Source organism: Eleutherodactylus coqui, chromosome 13 (assembly GCF_035609145.1).
Source record: "Eleutherodactylus coqui strain aEleCoq1 chromosome 13, aEleCoq1.hap1, whole genome shotgun sequence".
In the NCBI taxonomy this organism is placed as follows: Eukaryota; Metazoa; Chordata; class Amphibia; order Anura; family Eleutherodactylidae; genus Eleutherodactylus; species Eleutherodactylus coqui.
In genome coordinates, this window is record NC_089849.1 from 12,356,550 (window position 1) to 12,382,202 (window position 25,653).

Here is a 25,653-nt window from a genome sequence, read left to right on the forward strand (position 1 = left end):
ATCTATCTATCTATCTATCTATCTATCTATCTATCTATCTCATAGATACATAGATAGATAGATAGGTATCTTCTATCTCTCTCATTTCTATATAACTACTATCTTCCTATCTAACTCATATTTACCTGATATCTATCTATTTCATATTCGTCTCATAGCTATCTATCTCATAGCTATCTATGTCTTTCACTCATATTTATCTACTATCTCTCTCTCATATCTGTCTTTCTCCTCTCTCTGTCTCATAGATAGATATAAGATAGATAGATATCTCCTATCTCTATCATATCTATATAACTATTATCTGCTTGTCTGATTAATATCTATCAATCTAGCTATCCAATATCTATCTATGTCTCTATCTAATATCTATCTCCTATCACTCATACTGGTCTATTTCATATCTATCGCATATATATATATATATATATATATATATATATATATATATATATAAATCTCGCTCTCATATCTACTATCTCTCATATCTATCTCCTCTCTCTCATATCTGTCTCTCTTATATCTATCCCCTATCTCTCTATCTCTCCATCTGTAATGTCTTACCGGCACTGGATAGGAGCCCCGAGTGTAGCAGCCATACAGGTGACAAGAGAGTGGTCAGGATAGCCTGGAGTCAGCAACGGGAAGTATCAGTCTGCAGTACAATGGATAAGGTGGGTAACGTAGTCAGATGAAAAGCCAGGAGTCAGCAACGGGAAGTTTCGTTTTGCAGTACAATGGATTGAGGCGGGTAACGCAGTTAGAGGGAAGCCAGAAGTTGATATCAAGGAGTCTTGTAGAAATAGCAGGCTGAAGAGAAACTGGATCAAACACCGTGGAGCAGAATAATCACACAATGTGAGAATGTCAGGGCCAGACTTTTATAGGAAGTACAATTGAGACAGAGGCGAGGTCAGGACCTGAAGGCAGGAACAAAGGTAACTGGGATCAGCAAACACAGCTGAGAGGCAGGCAAGGGAACTGTCCACAGGCTGAATAGCTCAGCAGTGAGAGCCCACAGGTGGAGTGCAAGAGGTCCTGAGTTCGAGTCCTGACACCAATCTCATCCTTGTTCCTGGAGCTGTCTTACCTGGGTACCTACAGTGAAATTCCTTTGTCAGCTGAGGGGCATGAACGTTGGAGGCCGGCTCCTCTGTGACATATCCTATCCACTGGACCAGGTATTGCAGATTCCCTCTATGGTTTCTAGAGTCCTTGCAGAGGAGTTTTCTTCCAGGGAATGTGTTTTCCTTAAACGGCTTGAGTAACGACACGTGGAACACCAGATGGATTCTAAATCTGCCAGGGAGCAGATTTAGACTTGGCCCACTTTTGTGGAAATCTTAAAAGGCCGGATAAATGTTTGCCCCAATTTAACCACACCTTTTCTCCCACCTGGAAGCAGGGGCAGTTTGCCGGTGTTTTTCTGCCACCACTTTGTAAGCATCTTGGGCCTCCCTTTAATGCTTCTTTTAACTCTTTCTGAGTTCTAACCAATGCTGTCAGTCTGTGGGTGACAGTCGGCACAGGAGTGTTGATAAGGAGGCCAGGAATAAAGGCAGGATGCATTCCATAATTAGCGTAGAACGGAGTCCAACATTATTATTGGTAATCTCTGCTGTCAATAAGTAATCCACCCAATCGTCCTGGAGATGGGAGATGAAGCAGTGGAGATACTGCTCCAGAGTCTGATGTGTTCTTTCGGTCTGGCTGTTAGACTGCGGATGAAAGGCAGAGGAGAGCTTCATGGTGGTTACCAGGGCTGTACAGGAGTGTTTCCAGAATTTTGAGGTGAACTGAACCCCTCTGTCAGAGACCACATCATCAGGAATTCCATGTAGTCGGAACACGTCCCGTATCATCAACTCTGGGTGTGCTGGGTGGGGAGAATCTTTTCCATGGGGATGAAGTGAGCCATCTCCGTAAGTCAGTCCATGACCACAAGGATGGTAGTCATCCCTTTTGGGGGGGGGGGGGGATCCACTATAAAGTCCATAGATATAGATACCCATGGCATGGATGGGACTGGAAGGGGCTATAGCAAACCCAGAAAGCGAGCTCGTGGTGTCTAGTTCCAAGCACATACTTCCCAAGAAGTGACATACTTCTTTATATCATTCCTGCAGTCAGGCCACCAGAAGCAGTGAAGTAAAAGTTCTAAAGTCTTTGTGACCCCAAGGTGACCGGCAAGTTTGGAGTTGTGGACTAGTTTAAGGACTTCGAATCAAATAGCCTTGGGAACATATAGTAGTTGTTGTTCTTGCCTCCAAAGCCCATCTGTAAAAAAAGCTTCACATCTTAGAAGGATGACTCAAGAGTGGGTCTTTTTCGTATCCTCCCTTAAGCTTTGTTAGAAAGTCTTCATAGTGCAGGATGTCCAAAACATTTTGGGGGACAGAAATGCATCTGCCTTGCCATTTCAGGAACCAGGGCTGTAGGACACAATGAAATTAAACCTGGAGAAGAACAAAGCCCATCCTGTTTGTCTAGCAGATAACCTTTTGGCAGTACAGAGAAATTCAAACTTTTTATGCTCAGTAAGAACTATTACTGGCCAGAAGTTCCCTGTTCCTGATGTCATAGTTTTTCTCCATGGGTGATAAGGTGGACAGAAATGCACAAGTATGTAGTTGCCTCTCATCTCTGACTAGCTGTGACAGGACAGCTCTCACAGCAGAGTCAGAGGCGTCCACCTCTACAACAAAAGGCAATTCTGGTCTTGAGTGAATCAGTACTGGTGCTGAAGTAAAAATCGTCTTTAGTTTCCAAAGCGGCTTGTGCCCCTGGGGACCAGGAAAACATGTGCAGTTTCTTTGTGACGGAGGTGATGAGGGGGATGACGTTTGAGAAGTCCTTGATAAATCCTTTGTAAAGGTTCGCGAAACCAATCAGGTTCTGTACTTCCTTCAAATTTCTTGGAATTGGCCAAAACAGGATGGCTTTAATGTTGCTGGGGTCCATACTTAAACCGTCTTGAGAGATAATGTATCCCAGGAATTGCATTTGGGTCTCTTCAAACTAACACTTCTCTAGTTTGATGTAGAGGTCATTCTTTTGAAGTCGTTCTAAGACCACTCGAACATGCCTGCAGTGTTTCTCCAAATTGTCAAAGAAGATGAGGATGTCGTCGATATATACCACTATGAATTGATCCAACAGGTCTCGAAATACATCATTGATAAAGTGCTGGAAGGCAGCGGGAGCATTGCAGAGACTGAAAGTCATCACTAGAGCCTTGAAGTGTCCATATCTTATTCTGAAAGCTGTCTTCCATTCATGTCCAGGGCAGATCCATACCAGATTATATATTCCTCTGATGTCCAGTTTAGTTTAGTAAAGACTTTAGCTGCTAGAAGCCTCTCCAGCAATTCTGGGATTAATGGGAGAGGATAGCGATTCCTAATAGTAGTCTTGTTTAGTTCTTGGTAATCAATGCACGTTCAAAGAGTAGAATTTTTCTTTTCAACAAAGCAAATGGATGCTCCCACCGGGGAGGAAGAGGGCTTTTAACTCTGGTTCTAAGAATGTAAAATGAAAAAAAAGGGTTGGTACCGTGTTAGCCAGTAGAGCAAATTGTGATTGTTCTCAGCAAGAGAAATCAAGTAATCTTGTAGATATGATAGCTTTTAATGGCTACCCTTTATCAGGCTAAATGAAACTGATTTGGATGGGGCACATATATATACATATACAAATGCAGAGATGACATCCCTCTTGACACTACTAGACAAGCTTAGCAGAGAAATAAATACTTAATCAGTCCACTGAGGTAAGGAATGTGATTATGATGTCTGTTATCTCTCCTTTAACCCTGCACATAAAGAAGATGGAACAATAGTTCTGCACCACCACCTATTGGATGGCGGCATTCTTTCAAATCAATTTTTGAATTTTTATAAAGTTTAAAAAAAACCAACAATGATTGGGAAAAGGACATTCCTCTTGACCTCCTTCAGACCTTTCATATTCTCCACCTATGCAAGAATCTCGCTCTGAGATTTATTCCATTCTTGAGGGTATCAAAAATAGCCATAAATTTAAACTCCCAAATTCTTCTGTGACGTTGCAACTTGAAGTTGCCCTTTAGTATGATAACTCCTATCTGCTTTATGCTGTGTCTCTGTTGTCCCTGACCACAAAAATGTTTTGCCACAGGTAATGAAACTCCATCATACCCTACACACGGATGACTGTCTGAGAATTAATTTACTGGACCCTCCCCTTCTGTGTTACAGGCAACCCCCAAATCTGAGGAACACAGCAGGACTATAAGATCCCTTGGATATTCACATGTTCCACATCCAATGTTGTGTACCTTATCTGGTGCAGTGAATGTCCTGTTGGGGGGCTTTATATCAGGGAAACAGGACAAAAACTGAGAGCCAGGATGAGATCTCATCGCCACTCAATTATAGAGGAAAAGACGGAATTACCTGTGGCAATACATTTTTGTGCTCAGGGACACAGCATAGAGCAGATGTGAGGGCAACTTCAAGTCTCAGCATCACATAAAAATTGGGGAGTGTAAATTTATGGCCATTTTTGATACCCTCAAGAATGGAATGAACCTTGGAGCGGGATTCTTGCATAAGTGGAGGATATGAAAGGTCTAAAGGAGGTCAAGAGGAATGTTGTCTTTCCAATCATGTTTTTTTTCTTGTTTTTTTTTAAACTTCATAAAAATTCAGAAATTGATTTGAAAGATTGCCGACATCCAATAGGTAGTGCTGCAGAACTATTGTTCCATCTTCTTTATGTGCAGGGTTAAAGGAGAGATAACGTACATCATAAAAATGTCACATTCCTTAGCTCAGTGGACTGATTAAGTATTTATTTCTCTGCTAAGCTTCTCTGGTAGTGTTTTAATTGCAAATCAGTCTCAAATTTCTGTGTGTGAACATTTGTATTTCGATCAAGAGGGGTGCCGTCTCTGTATTTGTATATATATGTGCCCCATCCAAATCAGTTTCATTTAGCCTGATTAGAGGTTGTAAATACGCCCAAATGGAATACAAGATCCAGGGAGCAGCTCTATAGGACAGTCATATAGCCGATGAGGTGGCAGCTGGTCAGATTTCTTCTTCTTTTTCTGTAGACATCCCTGAACATCTGGTAGTGAATTGGTAACTTTTGAAAGTTCTGTTGACCATCCTCAGGGTCTTGCATTGGTTTAAAGGCGGATGGTGTTATCTGGCAGCTCTCTTTACAGTATTCTGAAGGGAAGACAATGGTCTTTGTTTCCCAGTTGATAGAGGGATTATGGTTATAGAACCAGTGAATAAAGAAAATCACTGGAAATTTAGGGAATGAGATGAGCTAGAAGCTGATCGTTTATTCATGGTCAGGTTTCATGCAGAGCTCCAGTTCGATTGTCTTCCGTGTGACAGGTCCCAAGGACAAGGGTGACCCATCCACGGTTTCCATATTAATTGGTATGGGCTTATGCATCTTCTGATTACCCATTAAGATCTCTATTGGCAGGACAAAGTAGTGGAGTGGGGGAAGGGTTTTCATACCGTTTTGAACTACTGCTGTAAAGGTGTGTTTGGTGATGTTCCCTTTTTTCCCGACAGCTTGATCGGTCTTGGTCTTGATATTGGCTAGGGTGAGAGTCCTTTGGGACATTTTTGGACAGTTTAAGGCATAATGTCCCAAGCTTCCACAGTAACGGCACAGATATTCAGCATGGCGCCTTTCTCTTTCAGTAGTGGAGAGGGGTTTGCGGACTACGTCAACCTGCATCGGTTCTAGTGCGGATTCAGTCCTCGGATGGGTACTCAACGTAGATTGACTGAAGGAGTAAGAGGCGTTGGTTCCCAAACCACACAGTCTCTCTTTTTGACGCTCGGAAGGTCTTTGGTCAATCTTGATGCACAGCTGAGTGAAGTCTTCCCTGTTATCAGGAGTCATCCTTTACCCACTCAGATAATCCCCAATGGAATTGGCTCTGTTGTGCAGCTGGATTCCATCTAGTGTTATTTGCCCATCAACGAAATTCCGCCATATACTCTGCAACGGAACGTCCAGCTTGTCGTAGGTTATGTAACCTCCCTTCAGCCGTGGCACAACAGTTTAGGTCATCAAAGATTTCACCCATAGCAGACGTGAAGACATCGAGGCTGTCGAGGAGATTACTATTGGTCTCTATGCACAGCGAGGCCCATGCGAGGGCCTCATCAGTGAGGAGGTTAATGATAAAAAACACTTTCTTCCTGACTCTAGTAAACAAGGTCGGCTGCATCTGGAAATAAATCCAGCATTTATTAAGGAAGCCTCTTGTTAGGTTGTGCTTCTGGAATCTGTAGTTCTATGACATTCCATGAACATACCTTCTCAGCTGTGGGGTAATTAAGCTGGCTGGGTGTGGTATTCTCCAGCCAGCCAATTCCCCTGGTGTGTTGCACATAAATATCAGCTTCTCTTGTGAGAGAATGCTGGTCATTTTATCACGTTTATTTATTATGTATTCTGTGTTAATCCCACTCTGTGCTTGGTGTTATGCATGTCTGGTCTGTAGTGTCTTTCTCACCTTCCCTGATGATGGTCTGGATACCTGTAGTCCCCGTCTGCATCACATACAGACCCCCTCTCCTCTTCCATTTGACATGTGTGGCCCCCAGACGTCTGATGTCTTATGTGTGTGTGTTGGATTTTTCTGTCACCCTAGAGTTTTGCGTTTATGCATGATGTGTGGTGCGTGTCTGTGCAGGTGGCCGGACATGTGTGTGAACAGTGTGGTGTTTGTTGGGCCTGTGCAGGTGCCAGACAAGGTGTATGAACAGTCCCATTCTATCTTGCATGCAAGTCCCTGCGGCCTTGGTGTGAAAAGTGCCATGTTGAGTGTCTGTGTAGATTTCCAGACACCAGGTGTGAACAGTCCTGTTCTGTGAATTGGTGTGAGCTGCATCCTGTCCTGCTGTGGACCATTTGCCATCCAGGGATAGGTAGGTCCCTAGGTTCCAGCGCAGGCTCGCCCTTATTGGGATGATCGCCCTGCTTGTAGGCAGGTTTTCACGGGGTGGTTGTCCTGTTGAAAGTAAGTATATGTTATGTCTGCCTGTGAGACCAATTCACAGTCCTACCTTGGTGTTCAGTATGCATCTTGTGTGTGCTTATGGCCAGGTTTATTTAGGAAGTGCAATCAAAGACAGAGCCAGGACCATGAGGAAGGAACTAGAGAAGGCAGGAACTAGAGTAGGCTGAGGTGTGCAGGAGAACTTGTTCAGCAAGCTGGATAGCACACTGGGGAGAGCTACTGACTGGAGTACAGGAGGTTGTGAGCTTCGAGCCCTGACATAGCCATTAGACTGAATGAACACCTATTCAGACTCTATTGAAGGTTTCAGTGTATATCTATCCAGTATAGATCCCACAAAATGTTACATTCATTCGTACATGTTATTCACATACACTAACTAGTCCAAGCTGAAGGGTAGGCTCCACTTCTTATGACAAATGTAATCCTACTTCTTAGGAGCTGGGATCAGGGAACAAGGCTGAGGGTTACTGAGAAACAGCCAGTACTTTTCGCATGGGGGAAATACATTTTATTCCTTGTTCAAACTATTCCCTCTTTTCAACAGGGTGCATAATAAACTTGAATTATATATGTTAGATCCCAATTTTACGTGATTGGAGAAGCACAACATGCTAATTTAAAGTTCTGTCTCCAAATTCTGTAACGACATCACCATGGGGAAATATTGGATTGTTATATAAACAACTTTAAAGGGGTTGTCCCGCGAAACAAAGTGTGGGTAAGTACTAGGGATGAGCGAACGTGTCCGTTACGGACACATCCGCACCCGGACACCGGCTTTGCCGAACACTGCAGTGTTCGCGCGTAAGTGTCCGGGTGCCGCCGGGGGGCGGGGAGATGCGCGGCGGCGCGGGCGGCAGTAGCGGGGAACAGGGGGGAGCCCTCTCTCTCTCCCTCTCCCCCCCACTCCCCGCCGCACCCCCCCGCGCTGCCACGGCGGCCCCCGAACTTTTTCGCCCGAACACTGAAGTGTTCGCAAAGTTCGGTGTTCGGGCGAAAAAGGGGCGGAGCCGAACGTGTTCGCTCATCTCTAGTAAGTACTTCTGTATGGCCATATTAATGCACATCATGCATTAATTATGAGCCATACAGAAGTTATTCACTTACCTGTTCCGTTGCTGGCGTCCCCGTCTCCATGGTGCCGTCTAATCTTCAGCGTCTAATCGCCCGATTAGCCGCGCTTGCGCAGTCCGGTCTTCTCCTTTGCTGAATGGGGCCGCTCGTGCCGGAGAGCGGCTCCTCGTAGCTCCGCCCCGTCACGTGTGCCGATTCCAGCCAATCAGGAGGCTGGAATCGGCAATGGACCGCACAGAAGCCCTGCGGTCCACCGAGGGTGAAGATCCCGGCGGCCATCTTCACAAGGTAAGTATGAAGACGCCGGACCGCGGGGATTCGGGTAAGTACTATCTGGTTGTTTTTTTTTATCCCTGCATCGGATTTGTCTCGCGCCGAACGGGGGGGCTATTGAAAAAAAAAAAAACCCGTTTCGGCGCGGGACAACCCCTTTAAGAATCGTTTGATCGTGCTCCTATAACAAGCAAATACTGCAAATACGGTGCAGACATTGTCTCTTCATTCACACAAAGTACACTGAATAGATTGATTGATAATTCAGCAAGTGAAATATAAACAGTAATCTGTACCTTTACTCAAAACACCAGATGGAAGAATAAACACAGTAAGAATAAAAATCCTACCCACCACGATTTTGTGTTTGGTGTCTACCGTCCAGAGACCTCGACAGAACTTAGAACATTCCACATGCCCGCATTCTCCACCAAAATTGTTAAAGTAATCAATTTGGGTGATATTATTTTTTCGATGCACTGGCGAAGAGTACAATAAGAAACACTCCAGTCATAAACGTAACGAAATCCCCACTATTTCACAAAATCTGCAACTGCGCTGCATTCTGCGGACTAATTCTGTCCCATATTCTCACACGGCTGAGAAAATCGCGTGAGATTTATAAGCTGCGAGACACACGAATATGAACTCCATTCTTTTGAAATTGTGGCACGTTTTATCTTGTGCATGCTCTCGCATTGCATCACCCATTGTATCCAATGGGGCCATTGGCAGCAGCGCACCACATGTGATGCGATGTTTACCCATTGAAAACAATGAAATAACCTTTGCGATCCTCTGCCGCGGTGCAGCGTCGTTACTTCCCCGTAGTGATGCAAGGCGGTTTTGGCATAAAAACGCCTCTCATTCGTGGGAAAATGACATGTTGGTGAACGCGATATCGAGCCATGATTCACAGCTCGATATCGCACTCACCCATGTGAAGTTAACCTGACGCCGTATTTACACGAGCAAGAACTATATGGCGCTTACACACTTGTGAGTTTGCCTGTGAGTGTGATGAGTCTTGCGAGAAAAATGCATCGCCGAATGTGCGATTTTCACGAGTGATAAATTGCATTTTTTTTCTATAGGAAAAGTAAAACTTACATTACGCTCACATGAAAAAAATCGTACTAGCATGCCCGTGGGATGTTTTTTTTTTAACTGCTTAATCCCTTAATGACAGCGAATACGCCTTTTGGCGGCCTCATCGGCTGGGCCTTATTCCACACAGCCATCAATGGACGGCCTCACTGTGGAATAAAGCCCTGTGGTCTGTGAGGCTGACAGCTCCCTGCTAATGGAGATAGGTAAGACTCTGGAGCTGTTATGAGGGGCCGCGGTATCTGCTGACCCCCAGTCACTCGATCGTCATTCTCCACCGGAGAACGGCGATCACATAAAAGTTAAAAAAAAGTTAAAGTTTCAGCATCCCCCATTGATCACATCCATGAGGGGAGCTGATTATACTCATCTCCGTCCTCCACATTATCCCGAGGCGTTCTGGTCCTTCCAGGCTGTTACGCTGCCTTCTGTGTATGCAGGGAGATGTCTCCGGGAACCGCTTTATCTGCGAACCTTTCCCTGGCCTCTGCACACGCGCCCGTCGCCAAAATGGCGGACGCATGCGCAAAAGCCGTGGACGCCAGGGTAATTTAAAATCTCCCTGCTCCTTGCTCCCCAACGTAGCTGAGAGCCCGTAGATTTCACGGGATGGGGGGGGGGGTGCGGTATGCGGTACCTGGTCATCTGAGCACCGTTATCCAATGGATAACGGCGATCATGTAGAAGGAAAAATCAGATCTGTGAGGGGCAGTGAAATTACTTACCTAAGGCCTCCAGCGATGCCCCCTGATGGGATGTTTATTAGAGATGAGCGAGCGTATTCGCTAAGGGCAAATACCTTTCGCAAGTACCTGCCCGCTCGTCTCAAAAGATTCGGGTGCCGGCGGGGATGAGCGGTGAGTTGCAGTAGTGAGCAGGGGGGAGAGAGAGAGATCTCCCCCCATTCCTCCCCCGCCCCCCGCATCTTTTGAGATGAGAGGGCAGGTACTCGCGAAAGGCAATACTCGCTCAAGTATTTGCCCTTAGCGAGTACGCTCGCTCATCTCTAATGTTTATCCATGGACCTTCCCCAGCTTCTGTGCATGTGCCTGACAGCAAAATGATGGACACATGCGCAGGAGCCGGGGAGCCCGGGAAATTTAAAATCTCCGTGCTCTTGCCTACCGAAGGTCGCTGAGAGCCTGGAGCAGTGACCGGGCCGAGGTGAGCGGTCCTCAGTCATGTGATAAAAGGTAGCTATCTACCCTACGCTGGTCTTACAGAATCTGATACGTTTGATCAGCGGTAATACATGGATCGATCAAATGCCTTGGATTATACAATTCCGCTCACATTAGCGGGTCGGAATTACGTAATCCACTCAGAGAAAACAGAAGGCAGCAGGTTCTACTTCACTGCAGATATCCGCAACATAGAGCCCATTGTGCTTTATGGTCGGGGGTATACATTGTGTGTGGGCTGTGGGTACCCGCGTCATTGCTAGGCGGCAGCGTGGGAAATACCAAAAAAAGGTGTTGTGCGCATGACCGCCTGTGTGAGTACGCAGTTATGCGCAGTACATTACGCAGCCGTACACAGCGCCACGGCTGGGCTCACAGCTGGGATCTGCAGCAGATTCCACCTACGGCTGTGTGAGCCCGGCGTTATTCAGATCGCTACCTGTAATATGTAATTTACCAGAAGCCCCGGGAACGCTCGCCTTCCTGCAGTTCCAGGAGCAGCTTGTTGAGCGCCTTCTGTGTGAGACCGCCGCACCTCACAGAGCGCCACTTTCTACACCCCATCCCTGCTGCTGTGGTCAAGAAACCCCCCCCCCCCCCATAAAAGCATGGGAGGAAGAGGTATACCCGGTTTTATTGCCCCATGTGCCCATCCCAACCAGCCTCTGTAATTACCCGTCTTCGGACATACCACACAATTCATATTATTACTTTTGTTTAAGATTTAGAGAACACCAAAAAGGAGGGGGGGGGGGGGTATTTTTAGGGAGTCCATTGGGACTTGGAATGGGACCTGGAATTTGTGCCCTGCAATGCAACGGGTGTTCCCTCCATTGCAGGCTGAGCCGTGTGACCAGTAAGCAGATTGGGGCCACTGGAACACGGAACAAACAGGGGTACACTGTGCAAAACAAAAAGCGGTTATAAATTTAAACAAGTTCCAAAAAAATTAAAATCATAATTTATCCCTTCTGCTTTGCTTAGATTCATTCAACAATTGTGGGGTCAAAATACTCATGACCCCCCTAGATGGATTCATTAAGGGGTCTAGTTTTCAAAATGGGGTCATTTGTGGGGGTTCTCCATCGTTTTGGCCGCTCAGTGGTTCTACAAGTGGGCAATGGGGCCTAAATCACCTTCATGCAAAACGTCTGTTCTGACAGCCACCGGCTGCTCCTTTCGGTTTGGGCCCTGTTGTGCATCCAGACATAAGATTAGGGCCACAATGGGTATGTCTCTGAACACGGGACAAACAGGGGGATCCATTTTGGGGTGCAAATCCTCATTTTCATATGCATTATAGGTTAAAAAAAAAAACAACTGCTTTTAAAATGACAGATTTGCAAAGATAAGACGTTATTATTTTCTCCTCTAAATTGCATTGACTCCTGAAACAACCTGTGGGGTCAAAATCTTTCAGACCCCCTCAGTGATACATTAAGGGGTGTACTCCTTAAAGTGGGGTCATTTGGGGGGTCTCTATCATTCTGATAACTGAGCCTTTGTGATCTTGGCTTTGTGCAGGAAAACAAAATAATGTTACATTTGTACGTCTCCTAAATGGTTAAAAAATCTAAAGTTTTTCCCATGTGCTTCCAGAATAAAGTAAACAGATGGGAATCCATATCTTATCAAACATTTGTACGCTGTGTTCGCACAGATTTGAGATGTTGCAGTTGAAAATATGAAAAAAATGATGATGCTTTTTACTTTTTCCCAATATTGGAGCTTTTAATAAATATACATAAATTCTGTCTATTTTTACCGCCTAAATGAAGTACAAAATGTGGGGAAAAACCATCAGAATCCCTGGGATCTGCAGAACCTTTACGGAGTTATGCTATGTTAAAGTGACACATGGCAGATGTCCAGCAGGTGGCGCCGTCACTAAGGCGTAAACCGTATAGGAGCGCAGCACCGGCAGGCTGGTTATTCGCCGCCTGAACTCCTCCGCAACGTCTAAGTGACCAATTGTAAAAAGCTGGAGAAGATACTACAAATGTCGGTGTTGCCATAGCAACCAATCCGGTCCCAGCTTTAGTTTTACTGCCGCAGACTTAAAAATGAAAGCAGTGTTCTGATTGGTCGCCTGATTGACGTAACCAAGAGCTGCTGAGGAACTACAGATTCCAGCATGCAGTTGGCAGTGCCGCCTCCGGTCTCCTCACACACGGCGGGGACACGAGCGGCCCGCCACCAGCAGACCCCTCGTTCCCGCGGCCGCCGAGTGTCAGCAGTGCCCCCGACTGGAGGGGAAGTAGGCGGGGCCGGTGACGTCACATGAGACGGTCCCGCGTGACGTCACGGCGTACGGGCGGGAGTTGTGAAGCCGGCAGCGGCGGGTGTGGAGATGCCTGAGCTGCAGCTCTGCGGGGTCAGCGTGGACTTCCCGTTCACTCCGTACAAATGTCAGGAGGATTATATGTGCAAAGTGCTGGAGTGCCTGAAGAAGGTGGGGGCGCTCTAACTGACTAACTAGAGCTAGGAGGGGCTAACACGTGGGGGCACGGGTGGGAGGGGCTTGCACTAGTGTGGCACAACTGGGTGGGAGGGGCTTATATTTAGGGGGACACATTCGGAAGGAGCTTGCAGTTTCGGGGCACAGTTAGGAATGTCACTAGGAGGACAGTGGGAGGGGCTTACATTAAGGAGACAGATATCTTGGGGTGCACAGAGCAGAGGGGGGCCTCCATGCTGGAGACACAGCTGAGGGGGTGCTGCAGGGGGGTCTTGTGCTCTGGAGTTACACGGCTCACAGTGACGTGTTAGAGAAGCCGGCTGGGAGGAGCTTGCACTAGTAGTACACATGGGAGGAGCTTGCACTAGGAGAGGCACGGCTGGGAGGAGCCTGAACAAGGGGCAGCTGGCTGGGAGGAGCTTGCACAAGGAAGAGAAGCTGGGAGGAGCTTGCACAAGGCAATGTACATTTGGTGCGGGTGATGTCCTGCGGTGGGAGGGGTTTGCTGCGGTGGGGGTGGGGTTGCAGCGGCGGGAGGGGTTTGCAGCGGTGGGGAGGTTTGCTGCGGTGGGGGGGGTTTGCAGCGGGGGGGAGGGGGTTGCAGCGGTGGGGGGTGTTGCAGCGGCGGGAGGGGTTTGCAGCGGTGGGAGGGGGAGGTTTGCTGTGGTGGGGGGGGTTTGCAGCGGGGGGGAGGAGGTTGCTGCGGTGGGAGGGGTTTGCAGCGGTGGGGGGTGTTGCAGCGGCGGGAGGGGTTTGCAGCGGTGGGAGGGGTTTGCTGCGGTGGGCGGGGTTTGCTGCGGTGGGGGGGGGGGTTTGCAGCAGTGATGGGTATTTTGTTAGATTTCTCCGGTCTTTCGTCCCCACTAACGTTTCCCTTCTGTTGCAGGGAGTGAACGGCATCCTGGAGAGCCCGACGGGCACCGGGAAGACGCTGTGCCTCCTCTGCGCCGCGCTGGCCTGGCGCCAGCATTATAAAGATAACATCACTGCACAGAAAATCAAAGAGCGCATGAATGGCGCAGAGTTGTTCCCGCAGCGTCCGACCGCAGACTGGGGGAGCGGAGAGACCGGGGCGCAGAGCTCCGCTACCGGTGAGCCTTCTACCAACAGACGTGGTGACGCTGCGGTCGTATTGTCGTCACTTCATACGGCCGCACGCTCACAGGACGGTTTTACAGCGTTTTAATTCCTTCCTGTTTCCAAGATCTTTTCTTGCTGTCAGTGAATGGAAACAATCGTTGCCTTCACACACGATTTACATGCGGTGCGATTTTTCTTTCAGAGCGACAGCATAACATCAAAAAATCGCAGTTCGTCCTCGTTTTTTTGGCGCTTCTGTTCAAGAGTCAATGATTCTTTCCTATGGGTGCGTGAAAAAGGACCCATAATATTCGCGGGGGCCGCACACACGCAGATACAGACTGTGAAAAAACTCATCACGGGTCCTACTCCTGTCTGGGTCACGGATGGGAATTAGAACATGTGCGGGCCGTGCAGGTCCTTCACACGGGGCGACGCGGCATCACTGCGAGAAAATCGCTGTGACAACGCATTGGTGCTCCGTGTGATATTGTGATTTTGTAGCACCACTTGCAAGGATTTTCGGGGGGGTGGGGGGGTGTTGAAATATAAGCCCAACCCTGAAAATAAGCCCTAGCTGCAGGAAGAAAAAAAAATCACCTAAAAAGTTCTGTCCGGCTCTACCGCAGCTTCTCCCGGTCCCCAGCACTGGTCTTCATCATCTCTTCTGGGCTGGGATTGAAAAATCCCCGCCTCCTGGAAGTGCTTCCTCTGATTGGTTGATGCATAGCCAATCAGAGACAACTGTCACAGGTCTGCACCTTGCAGTGCGATCGCAAGGTACCAATGGGTTCCCATGGGAGTTGGAAGCCTGACCAAGGCCTGCATGTCTGCCACGTAACTCAGCCTATTAGACCCGCCTACGTAAGTAAGGCCGCGTACGATCGCATCCATTGGTTCAGAGCCCGCCATATGGTCCCACAGCTGAGGGCTTGTTACATTGTATCAGTCTGGACCATCCTCTGCCATAGACCCCAGACTGATACCTGTGACCTGCACTTGGAAGAGCTCTGTGCTGCCGCTGGGCTCCCCGCACAGAGGACTGTCTGGACTGGATGCAACTGTAACGAAGCCTCAGCTACGAGAAGTACACAGTGATTTTAATTTGTTTACCGTTTCTATATTTTACAAGTTCATTCGGTCTTCAGAACGCTTTCCCATCTCAGCTCTTTCGTCTTTCTCATGCAGCGTACTACAGCGACATCCCGAAGATCATCTACGCATCCAGAACGCACTCTCAGCTGACGCAGGTTATAAGTGAGCTGAAGCAGACCACGTACAGGTAACGCGCTGACCAGGGGAGGAGGGGCAGAGCGCCAGGTGCTCGGGGTGGGGCGGCGGGCAAACAGTCTCACCTATATGACTAATCAGCCGGTTGTCAGGTGCTGGCGGTCTAGCACGCCGGCTCGCCATAGTGGCGTAACTAAACGGGAGAATTCTTCAATATTGATGGAATGCGACCAACGAAGTCGATAAATTGTTAAACCGGCACTTAAAAGAAAGGGCTCCAGAGTAGGTAAGGGTATACAAAAATATACTAACCATTCCTCGCCCCCCCCCCTCTGTGCCTTCTGGCTCCCTTCGCTTCCGTCTCCGCGATGATGTCATGTTCGCACTCATGTGACTGCGGCAGCTAATATAGGAATCAAAGCTCAGTTTTTCTGACACAGAGCGCCAAATCCTCTACGTAGATGTAAACCAGATTCTGCATGCTTGTGGATGCCACAAGGGGGCGCTCACAACGTGTCGGATTATGCAGCGATCATTGATGAGGTATTCCACAGACCGAATAGTTTTTTCAGATTTTCAACCATCTGCTTGATCGGTATAAACTGATAGATCATGAGGTCAGACTGCTGGGACCCCCACCATTCCTGAGAACGGGGGTCTGATTGTTCTCCATGGAACAGAGTGGGTGCATTTCAATAAGAGCGCCAAAGATTGCTTAATGCAAAGCAGGAAACAAAGCCCTTCGCAATCTCCACTCTGTCCCTTGGAGATCAACACAACTCGTATTTTTGGGATCAGGGGGGGTCCCAGTAGTTGGACCAGAGGGGGTCCCAGCAGCAGTCGGATCTGTCAGGTTTCACCTATCCAGTGAATGGATGAAAACATAATCTAAGCTTTTGGTCTCTGGAATACCCCTAAGGGGAACGTTCACAAGGCAGGATTCAGTGCAGAATGTTCACTCTGACTTCTGCCTCTAAAACCGCGTTTTTTGCCGCGGATCCGCGCAAAGATTTAGCCAAGCTGCCATGGAACTCCCCATGAAATCAGAATACTGACCCTTCTGGACTGAGGTCGATGGTGGCATCTATGATAGACACCCAGGTATCTAGAAGAGAGGAATATCAGAGCCGCATAATTGTGGAAATGGGGTTCCTGGATAAAGACCACGGAGGCGGAGGACAGAGGATCACTTCTCCGGGGAGCTTAAACCCTTCACATTAAATGAGGCAGAGGAGAGGGCGGATGGAAGGAAGACGTAACGAGAGAGAGGGAAGAAGAACAGAATCTAGAAGAAAGGATAAGAAGTAGAAAAGCCCCAGCCGCAACCAAATCACAGCCGGTGCTCTTCACCCATCCCGGATAACCCAGGCGGGGTGTAAATACAATTTGTGGGAGATCGCTCTTCGGCTGGTCCTTCGTAGCCCAAATGAAATCTCTTTGGCCCACCCAAGAGGTGCCGGACCTATTTGAGGAAAGGGGAAGAGCAGGGTCCGGGAACCGTCACGGGGCCGACCACCCACCTACTGAAGCAAGCCCCATATCAGAAGGAACATCCCTAAAAACAAAAGGCTCATAACTGTTAAACCAGAGCAGATATGTGTCAAGGCTCAAAGCTGTACGTTTATAATTAAGCACCACCAGTGTGATAATCCCCGCACGGACGTCACAAATGACTGTCGCCACCCGGGAAGCTGCTGCGAATAAAGGAGAGCTAAACGAAGATGCCCAGAGTGACTGGGCAGGGCAGATGAGGGGAAAGTCCGGGTAGTTGAGATTGGCATCTCCGTGTCATGGGCTTGAGAGGGCAAGGCGGTTCCTTCATTAGGAACAGTCAGTTGTAGAGCCGATATCCGCCGGACGCCCTACATGGGAAGGAGATTGAACAGCATGACGGAAAGAAACAGATTGTTACTCTTGCAGGGACAAGGAAGAGGATTGGGGCGAGCCCTGACCTCCACCTGTGAGAGGTTGACGAGGCCTAGATGTAGCTTAATCTTATTTTAGCGGTCCTGTATTCTTGGGCATCAGTTTGTAATAAGATTTGTTAAAGGCCCGCTGTGGGGACACCAATTCTTCCACTTTGGTTAGACGTATATCCAAGGCTCATAATGCGCCTTCGAACAAAGAAAACCGCTGAGACCTAGAACCAAGCTCTGCTTTAACTGCAGAGAAGCCTTCTGTCTAAGCTCTGTCCTCTGGATTCCAAGTCCTTTTTTGCAGGTAGCTCACGAAGCAAGGACCACATATTCGGGGGCAGGAGAATCCGCTTCTATAGGGGGGTCAGGAGGAGAAGCGGGTGCAAGGACGGTGCCATAAGAAGAGCTGTGGGTTTGCATGGCTTACCTCCATGGAAGGTACTTGCTGGGGAGGACAGGCAGGATAGATCCCCAGCAACCTCAGTCTCCACAGAATCAGGCTGGGTGTAGGGAGGTTTAGCTTCCCCTGGTCTGGGTAGGTACGACCACTCTTCTGCATGGGGAGATAGGAGAGATCTTGCACTTCTGTCGGCTGCAGCAAAGTCCCGCCACCACTACCACCAGCATGGGTCTACCGTCAAGATCAGGGAAAGTCTGCCCGCCAACAGCGGGGTCATGGTGGCATACCTCTGCTCCCGTTTCGAGGGAGCAGATGGCGCCGTGTTGGTTTCATGGCCCTGTTGCAGGTCCGACACAGGGGAGTGCAGGAACCGGGGGATACCGGCCTCTGAAGTGGCGATGGGGAGTCCTCTTCTCGATGATTTCGCCTTCCCTTCTGGTACTTCCTAGAGCAGTAAAGAGCGGGTGGTTCATGCCAGGTGAGTAGTCTGGTGGCGTCTGTCCCTGAAGCTCAGGAGAAACGTGTCCTTACAGCGCCATGTCCAAGTCACACCCGTTTGGTAGGGATTTCCGCATGGATTTTGATGCAGATCTGCAGCAGATTTCACCCTTTGAATTGAAATTAAGGATTTTGATGCATTTTTTGGCATAGATTTTTGCACCAATTCCCTGGTGAACGTACCCTTAAAGGGAGCCCCCATAAACTGAACGTATGGACTGACAGCAGCTGACATGCCTAGTCCAGGGAGGTGAGTCTTAGGCTAGGTGGACACTTGCTATTATGCCAGTTGTGCCCAAGACACTGAACACCCATTCGCCTGCTGTCCGGTTTACACTGACACTGCACATCCATGAATCGGACGAGAATAGGACATGCCATGGGTTTCTTTCACACGGACCACCGGTCTTTACGGAAAACCGTAATAGCGCCGTGTGCTGTCGGTGGAATTACAAGGATAGCACATGGCCCCAAACACACTAGTGTCCCGGAGGCCTTCCATGTTGTTCCTACGCTGTAGGCTGTGAAAGCCGCTTCTGTGTGCCCCTAGTGGACTACTTGTGCACGTGCGTAGAATAAGAGGATTAGTTGACGCATTCTATGTAGTCCGCCAGGTGCATGCAGCGGCCGACATTGAGAGAATGGCAGGGAAGGTAAGTAGAAGACTCGCATCCTCGGAGTCAGCATGTCAGATACTATGACCCCTGAAGTGTAGCTTATGGGGGCTCTTAGGAGCTGTCCTATGCCTTTTTAAAGGGTTGTCCCATGAAAATAAGTTAACTCCTATCCATAGGAAAGGCTTAATTTGCAGATCGGTGGGGGTCCAACTACTGGGGTGCCACTAATCTCAAGAATGGGGGCTCTGAGCATCTGGCAATTTAGGCAGTGGCCGTTGCACATGGGCACCACCGCTCCATCGCTCCATTCCTTTCCATGGGACTGCCAGAGACTGCGGAGGACTTGAACATGACTATTTCTGTTGGTAGTATTGACTGATGTGATTGATTGCCTTCATTGAGGGATGCTTCGGACCTCCGTTCTTGGGATCAGTGGGGGTCGCAGTGGTCACATCTCCTCTGATCAGTAAGTTATCTAGTGGGTAAAGGAGGACTTCTTTTCATGGGCCTACCCCTTTAATTTTAATTAGAAAATTGTGTTCAGTGAGCTCCCCCTAGTGGTGGCTAGTATTATATACTGTGTGATTTAGTGTCTCATCATTTTCAAGATCTCTGCTTGCTATCAGTGAATGTTCCCAGTTGCCTGGTTGCAGCTCTCTACTCAGAACACGTTGCAACGAAATGTAATAGTAAAATAGTGTAAATCTATTTTCTCAGGCCTAAGGTCAGCGTCTTGGGCTCCCGGGAGCAGCTCTGTATCCATCCGGATGTCAGGAAGCAGGAAAATAACCACGTTAAGGTACAAATACAGAGTCTGGATTGCTGTCCTCCCGTTTTACATACAATTTAAAATGTCTTGTACTGTTCTTGCAGGTCCATATGTGCCGCTCCAAGGTGTCTACCCGCTCCTGCCACTACTATAATAATGTGGAGGGTAAGTGCTGCAGAGCGGGATCCCAAGGAAATTGGGGATAAAACTGGCTCCTTTTGTCTGTTCTCCCCTTTCTACATTGTTCACCCTTCTAGGGGCCATGTTCTACTCCCTGTTGTCATGTCACAGACCCGCAAAGTGTAAGGCGGAGGAGGCCTGCGACCTGTGACACTCTTGCTTTTGCAGAACTACAACTGCCAGCATGCCCTTGGCCGCCATAGACCTGCTTGGCGTTTTCTTAGAGAGCTTTAATAACTCAGCATCCTTTATCCTTGGAATGAACAGTCGTGTCTCTGGGACGTAGTGCAAACTCTTACAGACTAACCCTGATTTGTGTCCTTAGAAAAGAGCACGGAGAGGGACCTCACCACTCCTATACTGGACATCGAGGACCTGCTGAAGAGCGGCACCAAGCACAGGTACTGCAGGAGCCCGCTTCATACCTGCCAGCCCCTGTCCATACACTGACGGCCCCTTTATTAGACCTCCATCTAGTAGTGTTGGACTTATTTGGCCTTCAGAAGCAGCAATTCGTTCCACAGGAATATCGGCCCCTGCGGACAGGAAGCTTCTTGTAGTTGCTGCAGATTAGATGGAGGTGCTGACATGTTCTGACCAGCTGACAGGAAGGGTCAGCGATTCATGCTGCTTGTGCCAAATTCTGACCTCCCATCAGCATGGGGCGACAGAAATCTGGATCCATCTGCCCAGGAGATGCTCTTTCGCTGCTTAGTGATACAAGTTTTGCGCTCCTTTGCCCGCTGGAGTCTCACCGTTCTGTTTCTGTTACATACAATATTGCTGGAACTGGTCTGCTGTTATAGCCCATCCGTGCGGAGGAACGGCGAGTTGTACATTCAAACACGTTAGTTGGAGCTCCAGCGTTGTATTCCGTCGACTGTTATAATGATTCCTGACATCCTCCTCCGACCCCTTTTGGTGACGAGTTGTTGCCATCAGCAGGATCTTCTTTTGCTGGATGTTTTCCTTCATTATGTCACTCTCAATATACCATTATATGAAACCCCCCCCCCCCCCCGCGGTTGGCAGTGAGACCCCGGCTGGTCTAACACCGATGACCATGACACAGAAAACTTATCACATGATTTTATGCTGCACTCTGGGGATAATTTCCATACAGGGAAGGGCGGATCGTGAGAGGGCCGGGGGCTCTAATAAAGTGGCCGGTCAGTGTATGTTCTGTTGGGGGGGGGGGGGTCCCGCTGTTATCCAATGGAGAGTTGCTGTAACTATCAGTTGTTGCTCTGATGGATTTCCTCCAAGTTCATTTCATGTCACCAAGGGTTTCACATCCCCAGAGAACAGCTGATTATGGTGCATTTTGCTATTGAGGAGTTTGTTCCGGTTTGGTCAGCTCTTAGGGAAGTGCTGCCCATGTTACATCCTCACTGACCCATCTTTATGTCTGCAGGACCTGCCCGTACTACCTCTCCAGGAATCTGAAACAGCAAGCGGACATCATCTTCATGCCTTACAATTATCTGCTGGACCCAAAGGTATTCCTTCTAGTTCTGTAACCTTACATGCATCTGCTGTATACTCTTAACGGCATTCCCTGTTCATATGTCCTATTAGGATATATGATTGTCATAGAGCAGGGTCCCCCGCTTGGGATCCCCCTCTGTGGCTGGAATGGGGAGATGCTCCATAAGAGCGGCACCCATTCTGGCAGACCTTGTGCTGTCCCTTATATTACAGGACGCCCATTCATCTAAATGAGCAACCTGTAATATCATCCTGACCCTGCAGTGGCTGCCGGGCTGCTGCTTCCTCCAGCAAATTCCGCTGTTTGCTGAGGATGCCAGGAACGGGGTGGTCAACTGTTCGCCCCAGGCCTTCTAGTCTGAAAGGGATTGCGTAGGTTGGCACAACACCTTTTAATTGGGTGGATTCTTTTTTTTTTTTGCACAGTCCTATTGTTTTACCCGAGATGAGCGGGGTCTCAGAAGTTACTGGCGTCCACTCATCTCCTCCCTTCATAGAACTACGGGTCCTTCTACGCAGGAGGACTGTTGGACGCCTCGGGGATAATCGCTCCTGTACTTTCACACAGGAGCGAGTATCTCTCAGTGAGTGGAGGCAGAGCTGACTGGAGGTCATTCCAGCTGCCGACCTTCATAGATGAGCGACAGCCCGTTTACACGGATTTATACGGCTGCAGAAACTGAATGATGAACCAATTATCGTTCGTTGTTCAGTCGCTGCCATCACTTACATTGAACGATTATCGTTCAGATTCGCGCAAACCAGTGAGAATCTAAACAATGATTGGCCGGTGTAAAAGGACCCAAGGCTGTATTCACACGGCCGATTGTCCCATGTGAGTTCTGTCCGATTCTGAGATGGACTGAACTCATGCGGGATATTAACCAATTCATTGAAATGCGTTAAATCACCCAAGCGGTTCTTCTCTCGTACCGATAGTCCGAGTTTGGAAACTCTCTACTTGTTCTATTTTTGTGCGATTCTTGTTTAGGACTCGGCCATTATTTGCTGTATATAAATCGTATTGCAGTCCTGTGCCACACGACCAGCATGCAAGTGTGATACATTTTTCATGCATGTCACTATGAGGCCATCCACAATGTCATTACGTACTGACTGCGTGCCGCGCACATATATCTCACAGCCTGCACACTGAGAGATACGCTCGTGTGAGCCCGGCCTAATACAGCTGAGGGTTTGCTACAATCGTATCCATTTCAGATCCCATCAAGTAAAGAATACACAATTCTTGTTTTGCAGAGTCGTAAGGCGCATAACATTGATCTGAAAGGCACGGTTGTGATCTTTGATGAGGCGCACAATGTGGTAAGTCGTCTCTGGCATCCATCCATAATGGGCGCAGACCTGGAGTTTTCTTTACGGCTCACTTTTGTCTCTTTCTTCCCAGGAGAGAATGTGTGAGGAGTCGGCTTCCTTTGATCTGACGCCGTATGACTTGGCTTCTGGGATTGATGCTATGGACCTGGTGATTAAGGAGCTCACAGACGACCTGGAGCAGAAGCATATAAGCGCACAGTTCAACATGGAGGCCGCCAGTTCAGGTAAGCTTCAAGATGCGGGGTAAAGAATGGAGGTTTTCAGTCTGGTTGCCTTGCATGCCGTTCTCCCGGGTTATGTCTCCATGTGGTTGTCTTGCATGCCGTTCTCCCGGGTTATGTCTCCATGTGGTTGCCCTGCATGCCGTTCTCCCGGGTTATGTCTCCATGTGGTTGCCTTGCATGCCGTTCTCCCGGGTTATGTCTCCAGGTGGTTGCCTTGCATGCCGTTCTCCCGGGTTATGTCTCCATGTGGTTGCCTTGCATGCCGTTCTCCCGGGTTATGTCTCCATGTGGTTGCCTTGCATGCTGTTCTCCCCGGTTATGTCTCCATGTGGTTGCCCTGCATGCCGTTCTCCCGGGTTATATCTCCATGTGGTTGCCTTGCATGCCGTTCTCCCGGGTTATGTCTCCATGTGGTTGCCTTGCATGCCGTTCTCCCGGGTTATGTCTCCATGTGGTTGCCTTGCATGCCGTTCTCCTGGGTTATGTCTCCATGTGGTTGCCCTGCATGCCGTTCTCCCGGGTTATGTCTCCTTGTGGTTGCCTTGCATGCTGTTCTCCCCGGTTATGTCTCCATGTGGTTGCCCTGCATGCCGTTCTCCCGGGTTATGTCTCCATGTGGCTGCCTTGCATGCCGTTCTCCCGGGTTATGTCTCCATGTGGTTGCCTTGCATGCCGTTCTCCCGGGTTATGTCTCCATGTGGTTGCCTTGCATGCCGTTCTCCCGGGTTATGTCTCCATGTGGTTGCCTTGCATGCCGTTCTCCCGGGTTATGTCTCCATGTGGTTGCCTTGCATGCCGTTCTCCCGGGTTATGTCTCCATGTGGTTGCCTTGCGTGCCGTTCTCCCGGGTTATGTCTCCATGTGGTTGCCCTGCATGCCGTTCTCCCGGGTTATGTCTCCATGTGGTTGCCCTGCATGCCGTTCTCCCGGGTTATGTCTCCATGTGGTTGCCTTGCATGCCGTTCTCCCGGGTTATGTCTCCATGTGGTTGCCTTGCATGCCGTTCTCCCGGGTTATGTCTCCATGTGGTTGCCTTGCATGCCGTTCTCCCGGGTTATGTCTCCATGTGGTTGCCCTGCATGCCGTTCTCCCGGGTTGTGTCTCCATGTGGTTGCCTTGCATGCCGTTCTCCCGGGTTATGTCTCCATGTGGTTGCCTTGCATGCCGTTCTCCCGGGTTATGTCTCCATGTGGTTGCCTTGCATGCCGTTCTCCCGGGTTATGTCTCCATGTGGTTGCCCTGCATGCCGTTCTCCCGGGTTGTGTCTCCATGTGGTTGCCTTGCATGCCGTTCTCCCAGGTTGTGTCTCCATGTGGTTGCCCTGCATGCCGTTCTCCCGGGTTATGTCTCCAGGTGGTTGCCTTGCATGCCGTTCTCCAGGGTTATGTCTCCATGTGGTTGCCCTGCATGCCGTTCTCCCGGGTTATATCTCCATGTGGTTGCCTTGCATGCCGTTCTCCTGGGTTATGTCTCCATGTGGTTGCCTTGCATGCCGTTCTCCCGGGTTATGTCTCCATGTGGTTGCCCGGCATGCCGTTCTCCCGGGTTATGTCTCCATGTGGTTGCCTTGCATGCCGTTCTCCCGGGTTATGTCTCCATGTGGTTGCCTTGCATGCCGTTCTCCCGGGTTATGTCTCCATGTTGGTGCCCTGCATGCTGTTCTCCCCGGTTATGTCTCCATGTGGTTGCCCTGTATGCCGTTCTCCCGGGTTATGTCTCCATGTGGTTGCCTTGCATGCCGTTCTCCCGGGTTATGTCTCCATGTGGTTGCCCTGCATGCTGTTCTCCCCGGTTATGTCTCCATGTGGTTGCCCTGTATGCCGTTCTCCCGGGTTATGTCTCCTTGTGGTTGCCTTGCATGCCGTTCTCCCGGGTTATGTCTCCATGTGGTTGCCCTGTATGCCGTTCTCCCGGGTTATGTCTCCTTGTGGTTGCCTTGCATGCCGTTCTCCCGGGTTATGTCTCCTTGTGGTTGCCTTGCATGCCGTTCTCCCGGGTTATGTCTCCATGTGGTTGCCCTGCATGCCGTTCTCCCGGGTTATGTCTCCATGTGGTTGCCTTGCATGCCGTTCTCCCGGGTTGTGTCTCCATGTGGTTGCCCTGCATGCCGTTCTCCCGGGTTATGTCTCCATGTGGTTGCCTTGCATGCCGTTCTCCCGGGTTATGTCTCCATGTGGTTGCCTTGCATGCCGTTCTCCTGGGTTATGTCTCCATGTGGTTGCCCTGCATGCCGTTCTCCCGGGTTGTGTCTCCATGTGGTTGCCCTGCATGCCGTTCTCCCGGGTTATGTCTCCATGTGGTTGCCTTGCATGCCGTTCTCCCGGGTTATGTCTCCATGTGGTTGCCTTGCATGCCGTTCTCCCGGGTTATGTCTCCATGTGGTTGCCTTGCATGCCGTTCTCCCGGGTTATGTCTCCATGTGGTTGCCCTGCATGCCGTTCTCCCGGGTTGTGTCTCCATGTGGTTGCCCTGCATGCCGTTCTCCCGGGTTGTGTCTCCATGTGGTTGCCTTGCATGCCGTTCTCCCGGGTTATGTCTCCTTGTGGTTGCCTTGCATGCCGTTCTCCCGGGTTATGTCTCCATGTGGTTGCCTTGCATGCCGTTCTCCCGGGTTATGTCTCCATGTGGTTGCCTTGCATGCCGTTCTCCCGGGTTATGTCTCCATGTGGTTGCCCTGCATGCCGTTCTCCTGGGTTATGTCTCCATGTGGTTGCCTTGCATGCCGTTCTCCCGGGTTATGTCTCCATGTGGTTGCCTTGCATGCCGTTCTCCCGGGTTATG

At 49.2% G+C, this 25,653-nt stretch overlaps 1 protein-coding gene across 3 annotated transcripts in view; it reads left to right on the top strand.

The window, feature by feature from the left end:
- Positions 1–13,000: 13,000 nt before the first annotated feature.
- Positions 13,001–25,653, top strand: part of RTEL1 (regulator of telomere elongation helicase 1) — an 87,320-nt gene continuing 74,667 nt past the window's right edge. For all 3 annotated transcript variants that reach the window (XM_066587427.1, XM_066587428.1, XM_066587429.1), the window contains exons 1-9: positions 13,001–13,126; positions 14,019–14,223; positions 15,401–15,494; positions 19,591–19,672; positions 19,747–19,807; positions 20,148–20,223; positions 21,237–21,321; positions 22,571–22,636; positions 22,719–22,872. In XM_066587427.1, coding sequence (XP_066443524.1) covers positions 13,025–13,126; positions 14,019–14,223; positions 15,401–15,494; positions 19,591–19,672; positions 19,747–19,807; positions 20,148–20,223; positions 21,237–21,321; positions 22,571–22,636; positions 22,719–22,872 — 925 coding nt within the window. In that variant the 5' untranslated portion in view covers positions 13,001–13,024. The remainder of the gene's footprint in view (positions 13,127–14,018; positions 14,224–15,400; positions 15,495–19,590; positions 19,673–19,746; positions 19,808–20,147; positions 20,224–21,236; positions 21,322–22,570; positions 22,637–22,718; positions 22,873–25,653) is intronic.